Below are 26,430 nucleotides of genomic sequence, written 5' to 3'. Positions count from 1 at the left end.
TATGTCATGAAGTTGAACTGTATTGCACTGTATGCATGTGTAGTGGTGATAAACACATTATTTTCACCCTTTTGCTAATTGCAAATGTGTGTGTATGCCAGATCACAGAGCTGTCGTCGGAGCTGGCAGACGAGAGGAACACAGGAGAGTCGGCCTCTCAGCTGCTGGAGTCTGAGACCTCAGAGAGACTGAGACTGGAGAAAGACATGAAAGACCTGCAGGTAAACACTGCCTAGGAGAAATGAGACATCCTTAACTGTTGTTGGATGTACACAATTATTTCATTCAACCCATTATTTGAACCAGATAGTTAAATGGAAAACCAATTCTGATTTGTAATGACGACCTTGACAGTTCTTTTGGCTGAAACGTAATGGTGTAATCAGATTGTTGACCCTGCCTTCACCAGCCTTTTAGTTTTCTATTTGGCATTTGACATGATTGGTTTTTTCAGGGTGCTCCAACTAGCTGGGATAGATTCTTCCACTGACTGCTCAGACAGCACATGCTGATGGGCTCGGCTGGGTACAAATGACCTCGCTTCTAGAAATGAGCGATTGTGTCATTTAGAGGAAGTGTGTGTGTGTGTGTGTGCGCAATGAATGTGTGTGTGTACGTGCAAGTGCAATGTGAGGTCTATCTGTCAGTATTTCTAACTTGGTATATTATGTGTTTGAGTATTAATGCATGGCCTGTGATTCTGTCCCCAGACTAAGTTTGACTCGATGAAGAAGTCTACGGACTCTATGGAGATGGAGGTGATGGAGGCCAGACTCCTCAGAGCCTCAGAGCTCAACGGAGAGATGGACGATGACGACACAGGTCAGCGCCACACATACACACGTTTGTTTTAGTATTCTTGTGGGGACCTAAACATTAATTCCCATTCAAAATCTTATTTTCCCTAACCCTAAACATAACCCTTAACCTTAACCCCAAACCCCTAAACCTAGCACTAATCCCTAACCCTAAACCTAACCTTAATTCTAAACCTAACCCTAATTCTAAACCTAACCCTAATTCTAACCCTAAACATAACGCCTAAGCCTGAAATGTCCCCACTTGTCCGAATTTTCCTTGTTGTACTATCCTTGTGAGGACTTCTGGGTCCCCACAAGGATAGTAAAACCGAACTTCCCACACACACACACACACACACACACTGTTGCCATGGTGACAATTTAGCACCATGAAAACCAGCACACAAAGGTACACCACAAGACCAGGATCGAAGTAGGCTGTTTCTGGTTGACTCCTTTCAGTTGCTCAGTTGTTTGGTTGGATTAAGCTGACCACCCCGTAGACTGCAGTGGCTGCCTGAAGTCAATGAGGAGACAAAAGCTTTGCAAGACAGCAGGCGTCCTCAAATTATATTAGAACGCATGCCGAACAGACTTCCGGCTAGTCTGCGAATGCAGCCTTTGTTTGGCCATTCTGAATGTAGAATATATTTTTTCTCAGTGTTTTGTTTGAACGTTTCAACACCCCACATGTTATGTGGAATAGACAACCCTGTGTAAGAGATACATGTACAGGCCATAACAGTACTGTACAGACTTTAATATGGCTTCAATACAGCTTGATACATTACCTCCAGACTAATGCAAACCCCTTCCATGGTCAAACAGACTTCCTTTCAAACTGGCTATTTAATTTAAACTTAGTTCTATTTGAAGGCATATTGAATGCAGTGGAGGCTGCTGATGGGAGGACAGCTCATAATAAAGGCTGGATCGAAGTGAATGGAAACCATGTTTTTGATACCATTCCACTAATTCCACTCCAGCCATTACCACGAACCCATCCTCCCCAATTAAGATGCCACCAACCTCCTGTGATTGAATGTTGAACTGGTGTGGTTCGTGTAGTGCTGTCCATAACCTGTGTGCTAACTGTGCTGTCTCATGTTGTGTATGTTAGGGGGAGAGTGGAGACTGAAGTATGAGAGGGCCATCAGAGAGATAGAGTTCACCAAGAAGAGGCTTCAGCAGGAGTTTGATGACAAGCTGGAGGTGGAGCAGCAGAACAAACGGCAGCTGGAGAGGAGGGTAAGGCAGCGTCGGACACACACACACACACACACACTAACTATTTCTAACTCAACCTCGCTCTGCTTACACACACTTGCACGTTGGGATTTACACCTACCTCATCTAGCTACACACACACGCACGCACGCACACAGCCTAAAAAATGTATCTCATATCCTTCCTTCTGTCACGCTGAGGTGTCCAGAAACAGTTGACCACTGTTCTCAGTGGGTCTGTCTGTCTCTCGCTCTCTCTCTCTCTCTCTGTCTGTCTGTCTGTCTCCTTTCCTCATTGCTGGGCAGATGTCTATCTGTCTGTCCCTGTCTTTGTTTATCTCTGTCTGTCTGTCTCTCGCTCTCTCTCTCTGTCTGTCTGTCTGTCTGTCTGTCTCTGTCTGTCGTTTATTTTTCTCTGTCTTTTTCTCAGCCCCTTTCTCTGTTTTTGACACCTCTTCCGAGCTTTCTCATAAAACGTCAAATAAAGCTTTACACTCCCTGAGCGCTCACTCAGTGAGACGTAAAAGGAGCAGTGAAGCAATAAGTCGTTTCTTTCTCTGTCTGTTCGTCTCACCTGGTCGGCCACTCAGACGGACAGCTTGACAGAAGCTAACAGACCATTTGACCTCTTTCATGCCTCTGCTTTTGAAAAAAAGATTTTAAATGTTACACATCATCTCTCTCTTGATCTCCCTCCAGCTAAGTGACCTCCAGGCAGACAGTGAGGAGGTGCAGCGTACGGCCCAGCAGCTGAAGAAGAAGTGTCAGAGATTGACGGCTGAGCTACAGGACACCAAGCTACACCTGGAGGGCCAGCAGAGCCGCAACCACGACTTGGAGAAGAAACAGAGAAAGTGAGTTCAGTTCATAATGTACACACTCTGTAGGCCGACAAACAATCTCTCTCTTCCCTCTCTCTCTCTCTCTCTCTCTCTCTCTCAATCTCTCCCCGCTCTCTCTCTCTCTCTCTCTCTCTCTCTCTCTCTCTCTCTGTGGTAATGGTTACTGAGTGATATCACACCTCAGCAGAGTAGAAGATATAATACAGAATTAATCTAGGAGATCAGTAAAGGCTATGTAGTGTAAGGAAACTTACTGGGATGCTGCAACCACACTGCAAATGTTTGGTGTGAATGTGTACACACACACACTTGGCCTCCAGCCTGCTGAACAGAGACTTTTCTCCTGGAACTCTGGGGGGAGAAACACACACACACACACACACTGTGTGGTCTCTAAGCTTGGCTGTGCTAGTTAGAGACCCCTGTCTAAGCCCCTTTAGTTCACTAAGTAAACAGGACGACAGACACTCCCCCCGTGGCTGTCACCGCTATGGGGAGTGTGTGTGTGTGTGTGTGTGTGTGTGTGTGTGTGTGCGCACATGTACTGTACCAGTATGAGTATGTTGTTCTATGTCGATAGAGGACTCACGGCAGGGTGTGTGTCTAGCCAGACAGGGTATTAACATGACTGTGTGTGTTTGTGTCAGGTTTGACTCCGACCAGAACCTGTCTCAGGAGGAGGTCCAGAGGGAGAGGAATCTTAGAGAGAAGCTGAGCAGAGAGAAGGATATGCTGACTGGAGAGGTGTTCAGCCTGCGACAGCAACTGGAGGTACTGTACTCTACTGTACAAACACCAACACTACTGGCCTACCACATCTGTGTGTGTGTGTGCCAAAAATTGGTTAAAATAGTATTTGAAATCTTTAAAGTACATTGAGCATTTGACTCTTCCCGTAGTGTCAGGTGGATAGGGTTGCATTTTTGTGACTATTCCATTGGCTCCATGGCAAGCTCAATCAAGCACAGCTATTTGAATGAAAATAACTACTTTTTGAATATGTGTGTATCCCCATATAGGACCTGGAGATGTGCGTCTTAGGGTGTTTTCACATATAGACCTCTTTAAAATAACTGATCTCAGTCCTCTTTAAAGTGAACTCTGGGGTAAAATAACTCAGTTCCCTTTGTATTCACACTGCCCTTGCCTTTGGGTGAGGACTCAACTATTTTGCCAGTTCACTTCACCTATGTTGTGGTCTGAGTCCTCTTTGCATTCACATTGCTATGTTTAGAAAGGAACCAAGATCTTTTTCCTACATGCACTTTGGGTTTTTAGTAAGTGCAGCACAAGCCATTCAATCAGAATGTGTTATCAGACAGCTAGATACCTACTTACATTTTGGAAGCTAATTGATTGCATTTAGTTAAAAGATGAGACCTAATAATTGTAATCAGAAGATACTATTAACATGTAAATATTATTGGTAACTAAATAAATAGCAGAAGAATAACTGCAGATTAAATAATGCTCTCATTGAAAATTGTACACCCCATGTAGGCTACTTTGAGAGCTAGAATATATTTTTTACCATATGTTGTGATTCTCACCAAATACCACTACCGGTCAAAAGTTTTAGAACACCTACTCATTCAAGGGTTTTTCTTTATTTTTACTATTTTCTACATTGTAGAATAATGACTATGAAATAACACATATGGAATCATGTAGTAACCAAAAAAGTGTTAAACAAATCAAAATATATTTTATATTCTTCAAATAGCCACCCTTTTGCCTTGATGACAGCTTTGCACACTCTTGGCATTCTCTCAACCAGCTTCACCTGGAATGCTTTTCCAACAGTCTTGAAGGAGTTACAACATATGCTGAGCACTTGTTGGCTGCTTTTCCTTCACTCTGCGGTCCGACTCATCCCAAACCATCTCAATTTGGTTGAGGTCGGGAGATTGTGGAGGCCAGGTCATCTGATGCAGCACTCCATCACTCTCCTTCTTGGTAAAATAGCCCTTACACAGCCTGGAGGTGAGTTGGGTCATTGTCCTGTTGAAAAACAAATGATAGACCCATTAAGCCCAAACCACACACACACACAGATGGGATGGCGTATCACTGCAGAATGCTGTGGTAGCCATGCTGGTTAAGTGTGCCTTGAATTCTAAATGAATCCAGCAAAGCACCCCCACACCATAACACCTCCTCCATGCTTTACGGTGGGAAATACACATGCGGAGATCATCCGTTCACCCACACCATGTCTCACAAAGACACGGCAGTTGGAACCAAAAACCTCCAATTTGGACTAAAGACCAAAGGACAAATTTCCACCGGTCTAATGTACATTGCTCGTGTTTCTTGGCCCAAACAAGTCTCTTCTTCTTATTGGTGTCCTTTAGTAGTGGTTTCTTTGCAGCAATTTAACCACGAAGGCCTGATTCACGCAGTCTCCTCTGAACAGTTGATGTTGAGATGTGTCTGTTACTTGAACTCTGTGAAGCATTTATTTGGGCTGCAATTTCTGAGGCTGGTAACTTATCCTCTGCAGCAGAGGTAACTCTGGGTCTTCCATTCCTGTGGCGGTCCTCATGAGATCCTGTTTCATCATAGCGCTTGATTGTTTTTGCAACTGCACTTGAAGAAAATGTCAAAGTTCTTGACATTTTCCGGATTGACTGACCTTCATATCTTAAAGTAATGATGGACTGTCATTTCTCTTTGCTTATTTTAGCTGTTTACCAAATAGGGCTATCTTCTGTATACCCCCCTACCTTGTCACAACACAACTGATTGGCTCAAACGCATTAAGAAGGAAAGAAATTCCACAAATTAACTTTTAAAAAGGCACACCTGTTAATTGAAATGCATTCCAGGTGACTACTTCAAGAAGCTGGTTGAGAGAATGCCAATAGTGTGCAAAGCTGTCATCAAGGCAAAGGGTGGCTATTTGAAGAATCTCAAATATAAAATATATTTTGATTTGTTTAACACTTTTTTGGTTACTACAGTGGGCTCTAAAATTACTGGTACCCCTGACTGGCAATGCACAAACAATACTTTAAAAAATATAAACAATATAATTATAGAGAGAAACTCAAAATACCAACGTGTGAGAAATACTGTACTTTATTAATGTTTCAATGGAACCAACCAAAATCATACAGTTATTTAGTACAAAATACATTTAACCAAAATCAAGGTTTCATAATTATTTGCACTCCTCATTTAGTACTTAGTGCAACCACTACATGATAACAGCATGGAGTATTTTCCTGTAATGTTTGACAAGGTTAAGGAACACATTTGGAGGGATTTTGGATCATTCCTCTACGCAGATACTTTCAAGATCCTTCACATTCTTGGGTTTGTGCTTATCAACTGCCCTCTTCAACTCAGCCCACAGATTTTCGATTGAATTGAGGTCCGGGGACTGAGATGGCCATGGCAGAACATAGATTTTGTTGTCACAGAACCATTTCTGTGTGGATCTTGAGGTATGTTTTGGGTCATTGTCTTGTTGGAAAGTCCACCTACGGCCAAGTCCCAGCCTTCTGGCAGAGGCAACCAGATTGTCAGCCAAAATTGCCTGATACTTGGTGGAATTCATTATGCCATCAATCTTAACCAGTGCCCCTGGACCTCTGGAATTAAAACAGCCCCAAAACATCACTGACCCACCACCATATTTCACCGTGGGTATGAGGTGCCTCTCCTTGTATGCATCTCTGTTTCGATGCCAAACATGCCGATGCTGTATCTGACCAAAACGTTCAATTTTGGTCTCATCTGACCAGAGCATCTTCTTCCAGTCATAATTTAAATGACGTTTGGCAAACTCCAAGCGCTTGCGTCTGTGTCTTGGGGTCAGAAAGGGCTTTCTTTCAGAAAGGGCTTTCTTCTGGCAACCTTTCCAAAGAGCCTGTGGTTGTGGAGGTGGCGTCTGATGGTGCTTTTTGAAACCTGTTGACCCCAAGACGCCACCAAGGCCTGCAATTCTTTCACAGTGATTCTTGTTGCTTCTCTCACCATCCTCCTCCCTATCCTGGGGGGCAAAATGCATTTGCGTCCTCTACCCGTGAGGTTTTCAACTGTTCCATATCTTTTAAATGTTTTAATAATTGCCCTGACAGTGCTCAGTGGTATATTCAATCATTTGTGGATCTTCTTGTAGCCATTACCAGATTTATGAAGGTCTACGACCATCTGTCTCTTTTGAACTGCCAGTTCTTTTGTTTTCTTCATGGTGTTGGATGACAAAGGGATATTGCATGCGTGTTACCTCATTTTTATACCCTAGTGAAACAGAAAGTGATGTAATGGCTCAATATAGTTCCTTAAGACTTAGATAAACTTAAATAAGTGGAATTTAATTCCTGGTTTAATTTTGGTAGATGATATTTACAATAATCTTTAAGGGTGCCATTAATTGTGAAACCTTGATTTGGAGGACATTGATTTTTAATTAAATCAATAAATGATTTTGGTGGGTTCCATTGGAACATTAATATAGTACAGTATTTCTCAAATGTTGGTATTTTGAGTTTATCTCTATAATTATATTGTTTATATTTTTAAAGTATTGTTTGTGCATTGCCAGTCAGGGGTGCCAGTAATTTTGGAGCCCACTGTACATGATTCCAAATGTGTTATTTCATAGTGTTGATGTCTTCCCTATTATTCTACAATGTAGAAAATAGTAAAAAATAAAGAAAAACCCTTGAATGAGTAGGTGTTCCCCCCCCCATCGAATAATCAGCTTGTGAAGGTCTGTTAGCCTATAGGTCACATATTGCAAACAAATAATCTTAACTAAAAACTCCACACATATTTTTTAATTTCTGTGCATCCTTGATAATTGCTAATCAATAGGGCTATCCAAAAAAAGCACTTGTTTTTTCCAGAATCAACACATCATCATCTTCTCTCTATTGTGGCACCAATGTGAGGGTTTATTGCAGGGGAAACGGTGTTGCAGTAGTCTAGTGTGTGGTGCGGGAATAATGACAAGCGAACCTGGGGAGCTTTGGGTTCACATTGTCCTAAAACCAGGAACCGGACCTCTCGAGATGGTCTCAGTTCGCTTCAGGGGCTCTTTTGAGGGGTCTGCATAAAAAATTAAGCAAACCGCACTGACTTCACGAAAATTGGCTGAAAGGGTCCAAGTGTGAAAACACCCTTAATGTGTGTCTCCTCTCCCCCTATAGGATAAGGACCTGGATATGTTTGTCTCCTCTCCCCCTATAGGACAAGGACCTGGAGATGTGTGTCTTTATGTCTCCTCTCCCCCTATAGGACAAGGACCTGGAGATGTGTGTCTTTATGTCTCCTCTCCCCCTATAGGACAAGGACCTGGAGATGTGTGTCTTTATGTCTCCTCTCCCCCTATAGGACAAGGACCTGGAGATGTGTGTCTTAATGTCTCCTCTCCCCCTATAGGACAAGGACCTGGAGATGTGTGTCTTTATGTCTCCTCTCCCCCTATAGGACAAGGACCTGGAGATGTGTGTCTTAATGTCTCCTCTCCCCTATAGGACAAGGACCTGGAGATGTGTGTCTTTATGTCTCCTCTCCCCTATAGGACAAGGACCTGGAGATGTGTGTCTTAATGTCTCCTCTCCCCTATAGGACAAGGACCTGGAGATGTGTGTCTTAATGTCTCCTCTCCCCCTATAGGACAAGGACCTGGAGATGTGTGTCTTAATGTCTCCTCTCCCCCTATAGGACAAGGACCTGGAGATGTGTGTCTTAATGTCTCCTCTCCCCCTATAGGACAAGGACCTGGAGATGTGTGTCTTTATGTCTCCTCTCCCCCTATAGGACAAGGACCTGGAGATGTGTGTCTTAATGTCTCCTCTCCCCCTATAGGACAAGGACCTGGAGATGTGTGCGCAGAACGTGAAGTTAGAACAGCTGGAGGTGGAGCTGCTGGACCTGTCGTCCCAGGAGACCAAGGACGAGGCATCACTGTCCAAGGTTAAGAAGACGATGCGTGACCTGGAGGCCAAGGTCAAAGACCAGGAAGAGGAGCTGGATGAACAGGCCGGAACTATACAGATACTGGAGCAGGTACAGAGCTATACACACACACAGAGACACACGCCTGTATACACACATGCAGACGTGCACACAAACAAGCACACAGAGACTCACACTTGACACACACACACACACACACACACACACCATTGAGGATCACACTCATACTCTGTCTTTGTGTTGTGCAGGCTAAGCTGCGTCTGGAGATGGAGACAGAGAGACTGCGCCAGACACACTCCAAGGAGATTGAGAGTAAAGACGAGGAGGTGGAGGAGATCAGACAGTCCTGCAGTAAGAAGGTACAGCACACACCGGCAACCTTACATGACTCGAAAGGCAAATCATTAGTTGTGACAATGTGTGACTATAGTAGCCACAAATAGCTGGTTTCGTTACCAAAGCACAAACATAGACGATGACTCAGTTTTATTATGTAAAGATCTCTTTCAGTTGGATCACAATTTGTAGGTTACATATAGTCAAATCAAATCAAATCAAATCAAATTGTATTGGCCACATGCGCCGAATACAACAGGTGTAGACATTACAGTGAAATGCTCACTTACAGCCCTTAATCAACAATGCATCTATTTTTTTATAAAAAAAGTAAAATAAAGCAACAACAAAAAAGTGTTGAGAAAAAAAGAGCAGAAGTAAAATAAAATAACAGTAGGGAGGCTACATATACGGGGGGTACCAGTGCAGAGTCAATGTGCGGGGGCACCGGCTAGTTGAGGTAGTTGAGGTAATATGGACATGTGGGTAGAGTTAAAGTGACTATGCATAAATAATTAACAGAGTAGCAGCAGCATAAAAAGATGGGGTGGGGGTGGGGGGGCAGTGCAACTAGTTCGGGTAGCCATGATTAGCTGTTCAGTAGTCTTATGGCTTGGGGGTAGAAGCTGTTGAGAAGTCTTTTGGACCTAGACTTGGCACTCCGGTACCGCTTGCCGTGCGGTAGCAGAGAGAACAGTCTATGACTAGGGTGGCTGGAGTCTTTGACAATTTTGAGGGCCTTCCTCTGACACCGCCTGGTATAGAGGTCCTGGATGGCAGGAAGCTTGGCTCCAGTGAGGTACTGGGCCGTACGCACTACCCTCTGTAGTGCCTTGCGGTCGGAGGCCAAGCAGTTGCCATACCAGGCGGTGATGCAACCAGTCAGGATGCTCTCGATGGTGCAGCTGTATAATTTTTTGAGGATCTGAGGACCCATGCCAAATCTTTTCAGTCTCCTGAGGGGGAATAGGCTTTGTTGTGCCCTCTTCACGACTGTCTTGGTGTGTTTGGACCATGATAGTTCGTTGGTGATGTGGACACCAAGGAACTTGAAGCTCTCAACCTGTTCCACTACGGCCCCGTCGATGAGAATGGGGGCGTGCTCAGTACTCTTTTTTTTTCTGTAGTCCACAATCATCTCCTTTGTCTTGGTCACGTTGAGGGAGAGGTTGTTATCCTGGCACCACACGGCCAGGTCTCTGACCTCCTCCCTATAGGCTGTCTCATCGTTGTCTGTTATTAGGCCTACCACTGTTGTGTCGTCGGCAAACTTAATGATGGTGTTGGAATCGTGCCTGGACATGCAGTCATGGGTGAACAGGGAGTACAGGAGGGGACTGAGCACGCACCCCTGAGGGGCCCCCGTGTTGAGGATCAGTGTGGCAGATGTGTTGTTACCTACCCTTACCGCCTGGGGGCGGCCCGTCAGGAAGTCCAGGATCCAGTTGCAGAGGGAGGTGTTTAGTTCCAGGATCCTTAGCTTAGTGATGAGCTTTGAGGGCACTATGGTGTTGAATGCTGAGCTGTAGTCAATTAATATCATTCTCACGTAGGTGTTCCTCTTGTCCAGGTGGGAAAGGGCAGTGTGGAGTGAAATAGAGATTGCATCATCTGTGGATCTGTTGGGGCGCTATGCAAATTGGAGTGGGTCTAGGGTTTCTGGGATAATGGTGTTGATGTGAGCCATGACCAGCCTTTCAAAGCACTTCATGGCTACAGACGTCAGTGCATGTTGGTATTACAGACTCAGTCAGGGACATGTTGAAAATGTCAGTGAAGACACTTGCCAGTTGGTCAGCACATGCTTGGAGTACACGTCCTGCTAATCCGTCTGGCCCTGCGGCCTTGTATTACATAGTCATCCGGAACAGCTCTCATGCATGTATGTTCCTGTGTTTTCAGCTGAAGCAGATAGAAGTCCAGCTGGAGGAGGAGTATGATGACAAACAGAAGGTCCTACGTGAGAGGAGAGACCTGGAGACCAAGCTACTGTCTGCCCAGGACCAGGTACAGTCACACACTCATTACCAGTCCACCATACCTTGTACAGGCTTTCCCCAGACTAGTTATATGTCCAGTGGCTGTCAACTCTCCTACTGGATAGTTACAGATTAGGCAGGCTTTTGTTCGTACTGTGTTTAGTGTGTGGTTTAATGTGTTGAGCTGGTCATAATCTGGTTGTGTTGCTGCTGTCCCCAGGTGAAACCCAGAGACGTGGAGACAGAGAAGAGGCTGAGGAAGGATCTGAAGCGCACGAAGGCCCTGCTGGCCGACGCCCAGATCATGCTGGACCACATGAAGAACAACGCCCCCAGCAAGAGAGAGATCGCCCAGCTCAAAAACCAGGTAGGTAGTATGCACATAGCACACTCGTCCAGTTCCTACGCCTCCCTGACACACCACAGAGATACTGGGAAAGTCAGGAAACATCAGAATAAAAATTCAATAGAATTTCTCTCTCTCTCTCTATGTCTGCCTGTCTCTCTCTCCCCCCTCTCTCTATCTCTATCTCTCCCTCTCTCTCTCCCCCTCTCCCCCTGTCTCAGCTGGAGGAGTCGGAGTTCACCTGTGCGGCAGCAGTGAAGGCTCGTAAGTCTATGGAGGTGGAGATTGAGGACCTGCATGTGCAGATGGACGACATCTCCAAAGCCAAACAGGCTGTGAGTACAGTACACCATTCCTTCCTACCTCTAACCTATTCCATACACCATGACCTCTAACCTATTCCATACACCATGACCTCTAACCTATTCCATACACCATGACCCCTAACCTATTCCATACACAATGACCTCCAACCTATTCCATACACCATGACCTCTAACCTATTCCATACATCATGACCTCCAACCTATTCCATACACCATGACCTCCAACCTATTCCATACACCATAACCTCTAACCTATTCCATACACCATGACCTCTAACCTAGGCCAGCACTTTTACTCGCCACCATGTATGTTCATCTGTGAAAGCATTTAGAGTGGCAGGTGTGCTCCTAAGGACAGCAAGTGTTGAATGACATTTATTCAGAGCGTGCAAGGTGTTGGGGGGGGGGTATTAGATACTCTTTGAAGAGGTAGGGTTTCAGATGTTTTCGGAAGATGGGCAGGGACTCTGCTGTCCTAGATTCAGGGGGAAGCTGGTTCCACCATTGGGGTGCCAGGACAGAGAAGAGTTTGGACTGGGCTGAGCAAGAGACCAGAGGTGGCAGAACGGAGTACTCGGGTTCGGGTGTAGGGTTTAAGCATAGCCTAAAGGGAGGGAGGGGCAGTTCCTCTTGCTGCTCCGTAGGCAAGTACCATGGTCGAGTAGTGGATGCTTTGACTGGAAGCTAGTGGTGTGCGGAGGTGCGGGGTGACATGAGAGAACTTGGGAAGGTTGAACACCAGACTGGCTGCAGCGTTCTGGATAAATTGCAGGGGTTAGATGGCACAAGCATGTAGCCCAGCCAACAGCGGGTTGCAGTAGTCCAGACGGGAGATGATAAGTGCCTGGATTAGGACCTGCGCCACTTCCTGTGTGAGGTAGGGTCATACTCTACGGATGTTGTAGAACATGAACCTGCAGGAGCGAGACACTGCTTTGAAGTTTGCAGAGAACGACAGGGTGTTGTCCAGGGTCACGCCAAGGTCCTTGGCACTCTGGGAGAGGGACACCGTAGAGTTGTGAACCGTGATGGAGAGGTCTTTGAGCGGGCAGGCATTCCCCGGGAGGAAGACCAGTTCCGTCTTGTCGAGGTTGAGCTTGAGGTGGTGGGCCGACATCCAAGCTGAGATATCTGCCAGGTACGCAGAGATGTGTGTCGCCACCTGGGTATCAGAAGGGGGAGGAGAAAAGTAGTTGAGTGTCATCCGCATAGCAATGATAGGAGAGACCATGTGAGGATATGACGGAGCCGAGTGACATTGGGCCCGATCCCGACTTAGGAATTTACGCCTTTCCTACATACTTCTCACACCTTCCTACACACCTTTTTCAACAAAGATGCAGGTGTGCTCCTAAGGACACTAGGATCTGGAGCTCTGCCAAAGAAGTCATCAATTAGATGGACAAGGCAGCTCTAAAGGACAAAGAAACACTAGTGTGGGCTCTAATGGGAGTCATGGCAACAGCCATCCCACCTCTCATCTATCTTTCCTCCCTTTCTTCTCTTTTCTCCATCTCTTCCCTCTCCCCATGTCTTTTCTCATCCCCCATTTACACCTCTCTCTCTCTCTCTCACTCACTCACTCACTCACTCACTCACTCACTCACTCTCACTCACTCACTCACTCACTCACTCTCTCTCTTTCCCTCCCCGTCCCCACCTCTCTCTTTCTGTGACATCCACCTCTCATTGGTGAGACTGCCATTATGATGGCATGTTTCCGGGAACATTTCTAATTTGAACAAGACATATCACCTTGAAATCCATTACAGTTTAATACAGCTGTCATTGGGTGAATAGTATCTCGGCAGCAAGATGGAAAGGTAATTGAGTTCACACAGCAGCAGGTCGGGAACAACAGATACTGGGAGAGTTGGATGGAGGAATGGATGGATATATGTTTTGCAGGTTGCAACACACACACACTGATTTCATCAGTCTAAATGTACATTTTAATGGTATGATTGTCTATGGTTTATAAAAAAATAAAAATACATCTGTCATTGAAGTACAGCAGGAACAAACAAGTCAATATTGGGGTTGATATTTACTTTACTCGCACATATTTTTTGGAAATGATGGCATGCATTTGGTCTAACAAAAATTGAATGGGTATCTCCTTATTAAAATAACAACCATGTCATTAATACCAGTATGAAATCTTGCAATTCCTTTCCAAGGAATTCTGTTGGTTCTGTTTTGGTGAAATTCATCAGATGTGGTCAATTATCTATTCCCCCAGTCTGTTTTTCCCTCCATGTGAATAAGATGGATGTCACTGTGCCAGCGTGCTTTACATGTCCTCTCATCTCTCAGCTATGTACTAATGGATTCATTAGCCTTTTCTGATATCCACATTATTCATCATTTATTAATACATCCCCTGACTGTCCCCAGCCCCTCTCCTCTCTCTGCTGCCCCTCTCTGCATTGTTGAAGTAATTATAGAAATGGGATTACGCCTCTGACGTTCCCACTGAAGTCAGTTAGGAGCACCCTGCTAGCATTAGTCGCTAATTGGCTAGCTTGATAATGACTGGGAAAAGACAGTATGTGATCCTGTGTTAACCCATGATCAGAGGAGTCTTTGTGGCAGGGGTAATATGCCTCCACTGTAAAATGCTACTATATATACTGTACTGCTGAGCATTCTTCTGGTTTATAACATATGGAGCATTTCACTACACCCACAATAACATCTGCTAAACACGTGTATGTGACCAATAAAATTTGATTTGATTTGAGTACATCGTGGATATATCCTGAAACAATATTATTGTAGGATCAGTTGGTTGGATCAATATCCGTTTCAGAATATTGAATGTACATTTACAGAAGTCAGCTTCCTATTTTACACATTCTATAAATCTCTCTCGCTCTGTGTCTCTCTCTCTGTCGCTCTCTGTGTCGCTCTTTGTGTCTCTCTCCCTGTCTCTCTCTGTCTCTCTCTCTCTCCTTTTCTCTCTGTGTGTGTCTCTCTCTCTCCCTGTCTCTCTCTCTCGTTCTCTTGCTCTCTCTCTGTGTGTGTCTTTCTCTCTCTCTGTTTCTCTCTCGCTCTCTGTGTCTCTCTCTCTCTCTCTCTCTCTCTCGCTCTCTGTCTCTCTCTCTCTCTCTCTCTCTGTGTCTCTTTCTCTCTGTGTGTCTCCCTCTCTCTCTCTCTGTGTCTCTTTCTCTCGTTCTCTTGCTCTCTCTCTGTGTCTCTCTCTCTCTCTCGCTCTGTCTCTCTCTCTGTGTGTCTCTCTTTCTCTCTCTCTCTTTCTCTCTCTCTCTCGCTCTCTTGCTCTCTCTGTGTCTCTCTCTCTCGCTCTGTCTCTCTGTGTGTCTCTCTCTCTCTCTCTGTCTCTCTCTCTCTCTCTCTCTCTCTCTCTCTCTCTCTCTCTCTCTCTCTCTCTCTCTCTCTCTCTCTCTCTCTCTCTCTCTCTCTCTCTCTCTCTCTCTCTCTCTCTCTCTCTCTCTCTCTCACAGCTGGAGGAGCAGTTGAGCAGGCTGCAGAGGGAGAAGAATGATCTGCAGTCTCGTATGGAGGAGGACCAGGAGGATATGAACGAGCTCATGAAGAAGCACAAGTCCGCTGTCGCCCAGGTAACACACACACACACAGTCACACACACACAATGCGAGGACATTATTTCAATGGTGTAAATAGTATTTGGCATCAGCTTAGTACTCTCCATTAGTGTTAATGTATCTATCTAGAACAGTTTGCTATCAAGTGGAGATGAAAAGTGAGCTCTGTCTGTCTGACACTGATGGAAATATGAGTGATCTGCTTCCACTAGCTCCAAATGAATGTATCCCGTCTAAAGTGAAACAGCTATTCCCCTGGGCTCGCTATGCGGAGCACTTCATCTAGTGGAAAAAAGCACTCATCTCTAATATTTGATTTCCACATGGGTCACATTGAAATGAGATGTATTGATGTCTCCCCTCCCTGCTCTTGCTTTTAAAAGATGTCCCTGTGAAATGGTTGGGATCAACATGTTTGTTTATGGTTGTTTATCAATCTGTTTTCTAACTGTGTAGACCAAATGGGGATGAATATATTATGTTGTACTGTGCTACTTAGAGTAAACATGATGCAATACACTGTAGAGATAAGTTGGTGTTAAAACGATCAGACAGACCAGTAGCTAACGTGTGTGTGTGTGTGTGTGTGTGTGTGTGTGTAGTCGACCCAGAACCTAGCCCAGATCTCTGACCTACAAGCCCAGCTGGAGGAGGCCCTCAAGGAGAAGCAGGATGTCCAGGAGAAGGTAGAGTTCACTGGGACACAGTTGTTTAGCAGGGAGGGTATAGGGGATAGACAGGCTGTCCTATCCTAATGCAGCACTTTGTCTGCAATTATAACAACATAATGGGACTCATTGAGCAGGACTAGCTAGTTGACAAAAGTAATCTGCCTCATGGAATTTAAAGTCCTCCACCCCTATCTCCTCTCTTTGCATGGTAATCCTTACAAATGATTGACATGGGATAATCGATGTGTCTTTTTTGAGAGATGTGTCTATCAGAATAACCTAAATTGTCAACTCTGTTTGGCAGTTGAAGATAGAGAATGTCTGTCTGACTGTTGTCTGTCACGGTGACCAGTCAGGCTGTGACGTTTGGCTTTAGCATACTTCAGTCCTAGTGATTTAATTGTAGAGCCGTGTAGTGTGGTCACAGTCTGTGTGGCTGTTCTTGTCAACATCAAATCAAGGTGACCCTGCAGGGGATCAAGCCTGTAATACCTTTCCCTCTCTCTTTCTGTTGCCCCATAATACCACCCAGACACGGGACATTTGTGTTGTAGCGTGACACTCTGGAGATAACCATCAGAGCCCCTGGTCTCGGAACAATTATCCCCGCTGTCGCTGAGAGCGAGGGGGAGGGGGGATCTATCATCATCAGGCTACGAGGGCCGTGTCCAAATCCCCCTTTCTCTCGCACTCTCTCTCGCCCCCTGCTCGCTCTCTCTCTCCCCCGCTCGCGCTCTCTCTCTCTCCCCCGCTCGCTCGCTCTCTCTCTTTCCCCCGCTCGCTCGCTCTCTCTCTTTCTCCCCCGCACGCTCTCTCTCTTTCTCCCCCGCACGCTCTCTCTTTCTCCCCCGCACGCTCTCTCTTTCTCCCCCGCACGCTCTCTCTCCCCACTCACTCTCTCTCTCTCTCCCCCGCTCGCTCTCTCTCCCCCGCTCGCACTCTCGCTCCCCCTCTCCCCCGCTATCGCTCGCTCGCGCTCTCTCTTCCACTCACTCTCCCTCGCTCTCTCTCTCTCTCTGATGCCTAGTCAGTCATTATGACAGGGAAGCTGTCATCTTATTGAACGTACACGGTGCTCCCAGGGGCTCCCTCATACAGGAGCAGTTTCTTTTACTTTACACATCGAATAGTTAAATAGTTTTAAAACGGTCAACTTTTCTTTCCTTGAAGGTTACTTTAGTTGGACTGGAGGGCATAAAGATAGATGTTAGTTTAGCTATATTGGTTTCAGATTAAACACACAGGCCTCGTCTGACCTCCAATGCACGTCCCAAAGTCAATATTCAGGAAATTATTCCTAGCAAATAGTTTCTCTCTGCTTTGAAACAGCGGAGCAACTTTTAGAAAGAATGAAAAGGAATTCAGTCTGGTGCACGTCTCTACGCTTTGAATAATAGATAGGCAGTGCCAATAACGAAGTCCGGTGTTTGAAGCCTATCCTGGTCTGAACTATGTTAAAACTGACGCGCTCAGGAGAGAGAGGCCGGGCTATTCCTAAAAAGGAAGGTTAATCTGGATCTGGACCCCCTGTAGAGATGTGAAAAGCACACAGTAGAGATGTGAAAAGCACCCAGTAGAGATGTGAAAGAGATGTGAAATATAGAGAGCAGGCCTCAGGCCTTGGTGTGAATATAGAGAGTAGCTCTCAGGCCTCAGGCCCTGGTATAAATATAGAGAGTAACCCTCAGGCCTCAGGCCCTGGTGTGAATATAGAGAGTAGCCCTCAGGCCTCAGGCCCTGGTGTTAATATAGAGAGTAACCCTCAGGCCTCAGGCCCTGGTGTGAATATAGAGAGTAACCCTCAGGCCTCAGGCCCTGGTGTGAATATAGAGAGTAACCCTCAGGCCTCAGGCCCTGGTGTGAATATAGAGAGTAACCCTCAGGCCTCAGGCCCTGGTGTGAATATAGAGAGTAACCCTCAGGCCTCAGGCCCTGGTGTGAATATAGAGAGTAGCCCTCAGGCCTCAGGCCCTGGTGTGAATATAGAGAGTAACCCTCAGGCCTCAGGCCCTGGTGTGAATATAGAGAGTAGCCCTCAGGCCCTGTTGTTAATATAGAGAGTAACCTTCAGGCCTCAGGCCCTGGTGTGAATATAGAGAGTAACCCTCAGGCCCTGGTGTGAATATAGAGAGTAGCCCTCAGGCCTCAGGCCTTGGTGTTAATATAGAGAGTAACCCTCAGGCCTCAGGCCCTGGTGTGAATATAGAGATTAGCCCTCAGGCCTCAGGCCCTGGTGTGAATATAGAGAGTAAATCTCAGGCCTCAGGCCCTGGTGTGAATATAGAGAGTAGCCCACAGGCCTCAGGCCCTGATGTGAATATAGAGAGTAACCCTCAGGCCCTGGTGTGAATATAGAGAGTAGCCCACAGGCCTCAGGCCCTGGTGTGAATATATAAGAGTAGCCCACATGCCTCAGGCCCTGGTGTGAATATAGAGAGTAACCCTCAGGCCTAAGGCCCTGGTGTGAATATAGAGAGTAGCCCTCAGGCCTAAGGCCCTGGTGTGAATATAGAGAGTAGCCCTCAGGCCTCAGGCCCTGGTGTGGATATAGAGAGTAGCCCTCAGGCCTAAGGCCCTGGTGTGGATATAGAGAGTAGCCCTCAGGCCTCAGGCCCTGGTGTGAATATAGAGAGTAGCCCTCAGGCCCTGGTGTGGATATAGAGAGTAACCCTCAGGCCTAAGGCCCTGGTGTGGATATAGAGAGTAGCCCTCAGGCCTAAGGCCCTGGTGTGGATATAGATCACCAGTTGTGTTGAGGTTGTGTTTCAGCAATGGTGGGCTGAACATTTGCACTATTACTGTAGGCTGTTGCGTTCATATATGATAACATAATATATATATACATACAGTATACTGTATATACATAATATACTGTATGGTGGCCGTTTGTTTCTGCTACAGTATGTTGTTCTTTCTAAAACCCTGCCTTGTGTGTGATGTTCCTACTCCTGTGTTTCACTCCCTCAGCTCTCGGCACTGCAGAGCCAGCTGGAGTTCCAGGAGACTTCTATGGTGGAGAAGTCTCTGGTCAGCAGGCAGGAGGCCAAGATCCGAGAGATGGAGACCAAGATGGAGTTTGAGAAGACGCAGGTCAAACGCTTGGAGGTGAGAGCAGTCAGCGGGGCTGAGGGGCATTCTAGAGGAGGAGCGTTGGTTGGCGCCTGGCGGCCTGCCCAGTGCGTGTGTGTGTGTGTGTGTGGAAGGTCAGGGCTGAAGAATTGCACAGGGGGTGAATGAGCTACTTTTTTGGGAGTAGCAAATGAAAACCATTTAGTCAGGACGATTTGTTATACCATGCACGTTTTGCCACCTCACAAACTGTTATTTAGATTTTTAGTGATGGATTCAGCCTCATAACCTCATTCTAACTCTGACTGTTAGCTTATCACAGTTAGAAAATGCCTTCTGCTCTGTTCATCCTCTGACTAGCTCATATTCTATTCACTCCACAATATCATTTGTTATTCTGTCAGTTTCAAATTACATTCTGATATTGCCTGCGACAAACGTTTAAGTGAAGGATAAAGGTTACTGTTCGCACACAGCCAGGGAAAAATAGAAATCCATTTTCTGCTCCTGCACAAATGCATCTTTGCTCATTTTGGCAACTTTTGGACTTGTAATTACCAGCAATATGCAGACAGCCAGAAACAGTGCTTTAACTCAAATCTTAAAATACATCCAGAGTTATAAGGGGTTTTAAGGTCGTGTTTAGCCATGTCTTGTTGCTACCCATGGCATTTGAAACCACTGTGAGTGGCTGGATATTTCTGGTAGACAGAGAACTACAGTGAGGGAAAAAAGTATTTGATCCCCTGCTGATTGTGAAAGTGAAAGTGTTGTGGTCAGATGAGACCAAAATCGAGCTCTTTGGCATCAACTCAACTCGCCGTGTTTGGAGGAGGAGGAATGCTGCCTATGACCCCAAGGACACCATCCCCACCGTCAAACATGGAGGTGGAAACATTATGCTTTGGGGGTGTTTTTCTGCTAAGGGGACAGGACAACTTCACCGCATCAAAGGGACGATGGATGGGGCCATGTACCGTCAAATCTTGGGTGAGAACCTCCTTCCCTCAGCCAGGGCATTGAAAATGGGTCGTGGATGGGTATTCCAGCATGACAATGACCCAAAACACACGGCCAAGGCAACAAAGGAGTGGCTCAAGAAGAAGCACATTAAAGTCCTGGAGTGGCCTAGCCAGTCTCCAGACCTTAATCCCATAGAAAATCTGTGGAGGGAGCTGAAGGTTCGAGTTGCCAAACGTCAGGCTCGAAACCTTAATGACTTGGAGAAGATCTGCAAAGAGGAGTGGGACAAAATCCCTCCTGAGATGTGTGCAAACCTGGTGGCCAACTACAAGAAACGTCTGACCTCTGTGATTGCCAACAAGGGTTTTGCCACCAAGTACTAAATCATGTTTTGCAGAGGGGTCAAATACTTATTTCCCTCATTTAAATGCAAAGAAATTTATAACATTTTTGACATGCGTTTTTCTGGATTTTTTTGTTGTTATTCTGTCTCTCACTGTTCAGATAAACCTACCATTAAAATTATAGACTGATCATGTCTTTGTCAGTGGGCAAACATACAAAATCAGCAGGGGATCAAATAATTTTTCCCCTCACTGTATATCTTATCAAAGCCAGGGGTGGAGGAGGCCAATCAATAAACAGCTGAGAGGGCAGAGAGCAGAACTCACCCACTAACAGTGTGAAACATAGACAAGGCTGGAGGCTAATGGTATACTTTAACAAAGTTGGCTGTTTAGCGTTGGTGTGGAGGCTGGATTCAGCCTTTTCATCACGTTGAAGAAGCTATAAGTGCTCATATGAAATGCTGGAGCATTCCTCTGTGGTGCAAATACAGTATGTAGCAGAACAATGTTTTGCAAGTAGGCTCTATTTAATCAGTAGTTTCCTGCCCTTATTTGGGGAAATATCTCAAGGCAAGTAAGTGTAGGTGATTCCTCAACTGAATCCCATTTTAGATATGGAGTGTCTCTCATAGCTGCATGCAGGATAAGGTCTCTGACCTGTGCCGGATATAGACTATGAGTGCAGTGGTTCTTCTAACACAGTCCCTGTCTGCTGGTGGTCATTCAGAGCCTGGTGGCTCGTCTGAAGGAGAACCTTGAGAAGCTAACAGAGGAGCGGGATCACCGCAGCACCAGCGAGACCCGGGAGAAGGAGCAGAACAAGCGGCTCCAGAGACAGATCAGAGATATCAAGGAGGAGATGGGAGAACTGGCCAAGAAGGAGGGAGAGGCCAGCCGCAAGAAACATGAGCTGGTAAGACCCAAAGTCACAAATGGGCCGAGGGGACTGGGACACTGTACAGACTGGCTTTTTACAGTGGGGCTCTTTGAAGATATGAAATAACGGCTGCAGTTCCCATCAACCTGGCTTTGTTCAGGAGTATTAGACATTCAGCAAAATGAGACCGACAAAGAGACTTCAGAAATGGTCAAATGTATGTGTAATGCTGTGACCTTAGCTTAGAGTGTCTCACTCGTTCAACAGGAAATGGATATTGAAAGCTTGGAGGCAGCCAATCAGAGCCTGCAGGCGGACCTTAAACTAGCCTTCAAGAGGATTGGTGACCTCCAGGCCGCCATCGAGGACGAGATGGAGAGTGACGACAACGAGGACCTCATCAACAGGTATAGCTGTCTATTTAGTGCCCGAACATATAAATTCACTTAATAGAATTGATTAATTTACCTCATGTCCTCTCATGACAGCAAGTATAGGCTAGTCAGCACACACTCAGCATAGAGAGCAGCTACTGTTACACAGTTAAACTGTAGATAAACTCAGCATCAGAGGTGGTAGGAAGAGAGAGAGAGAGATGGAGAGAGAGAGTGACTCAGTCAGGATGAATGTTCCATTGAAAGAGGCCTTGGATAAAGCAATCAGAGAGAACTCTCCCCCGACTCCGTCATTTCTTATTCACACACTCTGAAAGATTTATGCCCTGAAAACTGCTGGGCTTAATTTTCAGGCCTTAAAAAAGAAAAGAAAAACTATGTTTCCTTTATTCGATGAGATAGGCAGCTAGCTAAAGCTATGTCAGTGAAATAGAGTTCTGTCTCCTCCCGTTCCTTATTTATGTACTCGCTCTCTGCTCCTGCTGAGCCTTGTTTGTTTATTTGTTTGTTTATGAGTGCAGTCCCGGGGAGAAGGCCTTTCTTTCCTCTCCCCCTCTCTGCCTCTCAGCAGTAAATAGCTCTGTGAGTCAGGTTTGAGTATACTGTGGACTCTTTCTTCTCCACACGGTAACAGGATGGGGATCAGGAGGATGTGGTGTGCTGAGTCTGTAACCCAGCCATATGCAGTGGTTAAATATCTCCCACTGGGAGGAAATATCTTTAATAGAACCACAGGGTCATATCATAGAATTAGGAATTAGAATAATAGTAATTGAATAGGATCTCTATGGTCATCATCATCATCATCATCATCATCACCACCACATCAGCCATGATATCCACAATGATTTAGGATTTAGATCCTTCAAGCATTAGCCTATTCATCATGTTCTTTTGGTTTACTTGGACTGTACCTACCTACTTCCGGTCTCACTTTTCTTTTCTGTTTGTTTTGTGTTTGTATTCTTTGTTTCTTTGTGTCTCTGTCTGTCATCCTTCATCATGACCAGTTTACAAGACATGGTGACAAAGTATCAGAAAAGAAGGAACAAAACGTGAGGAACTGGAGCTTGTGTTGTTTGACATTGTTTTAAATGCTCTTTTGGAATAGTCTGTTGCCCTTCACTGGAAAATATGCAATATCAAGCAGCAAATCTATTGTCAATGGTCAAGCCATCTCATATAAGTTCAAGTTTATGACTTATGGCGTAGTCCATATGTCACTTCATAAGGACTTAACTATGGGATACCATTCAACGAACAAGCTCAGTGATACTGCATCATTATTCCAGGGCTCAGCTATTCCCCCATAGCCTAATTTGCTACACTCTTCACTGCATGACGCCACATGCTGAACTGCATGAATGCCATTAACAACATGCTTTTCTAAACCAAGCCTGAAACAACCCCTTCCCCAGAGTGTCCGTGTGGTTATTCATCCAGTAACACCTTCAACTGAGGGTAACAGATGTAACATATAATATCTAACTGGTGTAGTAAGCATCCATCGCTGGGTAAGTGTCATGTGGTGTCCACTAGGGCTGGGTTCTTGGACCCCTACCTTTCCAGTGAGAACCATACTCCCTTTCTCCCCATGTGTTTGCTGTCCCAGCGTGTCCTCCGGGAGTTCTGTTGGACACCGCTGTGCCTTGTTTGAACAGCGTTCTTTGCCCAGCGGCCGCCCGCCCGCTCTCAGGGCCTACTGAATATTTCAGAGCCTTGCTCTGGGGTGGATGTGAGATGTGACTGTCTGCCTCTGACGAAGGAAAGACGAGGGGTGTGTTCCTCATCAATCTTTTACACTCACTATATAATGCAGAACCCTCAAATGTCTTACAAAAAGCTCTCTGCTCGTCTGGCAAGTGGCTCACACGCAGTGTTAACCTCTGGGTCTGGGCCATTCCAGTCTCATGGCCATGTTCCCTTACAGCAGTCATTGTCGTTTCTGCTGTTAAACCCTTGTTAAGCAGTATTGTAAAGTGCTGCTTTTTGTTAAAGCAGAATGGGTTCTGAATGTTAAAGGTAGACTCAATGATATGACGTAGATGCAGAAAGTAAACAGCATAGTGGGTCACTTTCCACAACAACTAAGAGCATTGAAGCGTGAGGCTAAACTTCTCAGCTGTTTTGGTCCCGTGGATGCCACACTGTGAACAGCATGAAGCGAACCTGTGCACATACACAGCTACTGTATGTGACTGTCTGAGAACGAAGTCTTGCATCTCGCTCATTTCAATATCTGTGGTGCTGCTCGTGGCAACATCATTTCGCTGAGTCTACCTTTAATGATGGGCTTGTACAACACTGGTGCATTACAGTAGAGAATACGGTGTTAGGAAGTTCATGTTTTTTAGGCAGTAATTGGATGGGAGACCCCAACTGTTCTTTCCAGGGTTTTTATTGAATCCTAATAACCATGTCCTTTGTTTTTCAGTACTAGGCAGTAATAGTAATATGGCAATAATAGCTACTGATTTGATAACAATGTTTTGTTGGATGGGCATGTACACAATACATAGGAATAATTGGAGACTATTGATTGACTATTGACTGGCAGACAGTTGAAAAACTAAAAAAGAAAGTTGCAGGCCTAGAATTACATGCAGGTACGCTTTCGGAATATTGCCGCAAACAAAAGAGTCCCAAGAGGATTGCGCATTCAAAAGACACCTGCTATCTTTACAGAGAACAAGGACTTTAACAACCGATGGTGCGCCATCCTAAACAAATGTTCTCTTGATTTAATGATATTACTCATCGACACTACAAACAAGGAAATCATAACCACCAAGGCCGAATTGGATACTATAATCACCTCCGTCAAGGACATACCCTCCGCTGGAGAGTTCGACTCCAGACACAACACAATAAAAGGACCTTAAAGCAGCCAAGTTCCACAAATACCAAAGGGATATTGAGGATTACGAGAACAACGCAGTCTACTACTGGCTGAACCCCAACCGTCGCCCCAATACCCAATACAATCTTAGGACTTACAAGAAGAAGGTCACGGTTCGTGGCTCCTCTACTGATTACACATGCTCAAGTGAATAGGAAACACCAGTGGCTACTGCACATGGCCCCTCCCCCTCAGGCTCACACTCACACTTTTTTAGGGGGACGCCATGGATCTATACAGAAAAGCGTCTGGAGACCTTACCGGCAACAGGACAACATGCTCCCAGTGGTGAATCTATCAAGTAAGAGTCTTACTGCACCTCAGGTCTCTGTATTGTCTAAAGGATTATCTTTTGTGCCCACTAGCACATATGCCTTCAATATGCAGGTGGATCTCTACAAATTCATACGCACATTGCAACTGAAACGGTTTTTTTAGAGATTGCAACCCCTCTTTACACACATATGTTCAGACCTCCATCTATGTTCGTCCCACCTGGGCCAATTGACCCAGCTGTGGATACGTACTACAGACTGGTGCGTAAATACATAGTCAAACTAGAGACCTCTATTCCCTATGTCAGGAACAACTTTACCCACTCTGAGAAACAATCCCTTAATGATCCAGAATGATACCTCTATAGTTACAGTGCATTCGGAAAGTATTCAGACCGCTTGACCTTTCCACATTTTGTTACATTACAGCCTTATTCTAAAATTGATTAAATAAAAATAAAATCCTCATAAATCTACACCCAATACCACATAATGACAAATCAAAAACAGGTTTTTAGACATTGCAAATGTATTAAAAATAAAAAACAGATACCTTATTTACATAAGTATTCAGACCCTTTGCCATGAGACTCGAAATTGAGCTCGGGTGCATCCTGTTTCCATTGATCATCCTTGAGATGTTTCTACAACTTGATTGGAGTCCAACTGTAGTAAATTCAATTTATTGGACATGATTTGGAAAGGCACACACCTGTCTATATAAGGTCCCACAGTTGACAGTGCATGTCAGAGCAAACACCAAGCCATGAGGTCGAAGGAATTGTCCGTAGAGCTCCGAGACAGGATTGTGTCAAGGCACAGATCTGGGGAAGGGTACCAAAACATTTCTGCAACATTGAAGGTCCCCAAGAACACAGTGGCCTTCATCATTCTTAAATGAAAGAAGTTTAGAACCACCAAGACTCTTCCTAGAGCTGGCCGCCCAGCCAAACTGAGCAATCGGGGGAGAAGGGCCTTGGTCAGGGAGGTGACCAAGAACTTGATTTTCACTCTGAAAGAGCTCCAGAGTTCCTCTGTGGAGATGGGAGAACCTTCCAGAAGGACAACCATCTCTGCAGCACTCCACCAATCAGACCTTTATGGTAGAGTGGCCAGACGGAAGCCACTCCTCAGTAAAAGGCATAGCCCGCTCAGAGTTTGCCAAAAGGCACCTAAATGACTCTCAGACCATGAGAAACAAGATCTCTGGTCTAATGAAACCAAGATTGAACTCTTTGGCCTGAATGCCAAGCGTCACGTCTAGAGGAAACATGGCACCATCCCTACGGTGAAGCATGGTGTGGGGATGTTTTTCAACGGCAGGGACTGGGAGACTAGTCAGGATCGAGGGAAAGATGAACAGAGCAAAGTACAGAGAAGATCCTTGGTGAAAACCTGCTTCAGAGCGCTCAGGACCTCAGACTGGGGCAAAGGTTAACCTTCCAACAGGACAAAGACCCTAAGCACACAGCAAAGACAACGCAGGAGTGGCTTCGGGACAAGTCTCTGAATGTCCTTGAGTGGCCCAGCCAGAGCCTGGACTTGAACCCGATCGAACATCTCTGGAGAGACCTGAAAATAG

General features: G+C 45.5%; 1 protein-coding gene across 13 annotated transcripts in view; it reads left to right on the top strand.

Annotated features, from left to right (window-relative positions):
- The window catches only part of LOC121567752 (unconventional myosin-XVIIIa), a 166,142-nt gene that overhangs the window by 130,730 nt on the left and 8,982 nt on the right, over positions 1 to 26,430 (top strand). For 11 of the 13 annotated variants that reach the window (XM_045218701.1, XM_041877997.2, XM_045218688.1 and 8 more), the window contains 16 exons: positions 102 to 221; positions 711 to 822; positions 1,921 to 2,048; positions 2,726 to 2,880; positions 3,516 to 3,639; positions 8,689 to 8,889; positions 9,048 to 9,158; positions 11,038 to 11,142; positions 11,335 to 11,481; positions 11,682 to 11,795; positions 15,251 to 15,367; positions 15,955 to 16,038; positions 18,991 to 19,128; positions 21,130 to 21,315; positions 21,547 to 21,686; positions 22,685 to 22,729. In XM_045218701.1, the coding sequence (XP_045074636.1) occupies positions 102 to 221; positions 711 to 822; positions 1,921 to 2,048; positions 2,726 to 2,880; positions 3,516 to 3,639; positions 8,689 to 8,889; positions 9,048 to 9,158; positions 11,038 to 11,142; positions 11,335 to 11,481; positions 11,682 to 11,795; positions 15,251 to 15,367; positions 15,955 to 16,038; positions 18,991 to 19,128; positions 21,130 to 21,315; positions 21,547 to 21,686; positions 22,685 to 22,729 (2,027 nt within the window). The remainder of the gene's footprint in view (positions 1 to 101; positions 222 to 710; positions 823 to 1,920; positions 2,049 to 2,725; positions 2,881 to 3,515; positions 3,640 to 8,688; positions 8,890 to 9,047; positions 9,159 to 11,037; positions 11,143 to 11,334; positions 11,482 to 11,681; positions 11,796 to 15,250; positions 15,368 to 15,954; positions 16,039 to 18,990; positions 19,129 to 21,129; positions 21,316 to 21,546; positions 21,687 to 22,684; positions 22,730 to 26,430) is intronic. The other 2 variants (XM_041877999.2, XM_045218671.1) reach the window with 1 other exon arrangement.

The sequence above is a fragment of the Coregonus clupeaformis genome, chromosome 6 (assembly GCF_020615455.1).
Source record: "Coregonus clupeaformis isolate EN_2021a chromosome 6, ASM2061545v1, whole genome shotgun sequence".
In the NCBI taxonomy this organism is placed as follows: domain Eukaryota; kingdom Metazoa; phylum Chordata; class Actinopteri; order Salmoniformes; family Salmonidae; genus Coregonus; species Coregonus clupeaformis.
The sequence above is the reverse complement of the archived record's forward strand: the minus strand, read 5'-3'. Positions and strand labels throughout refer to the sequence as shown.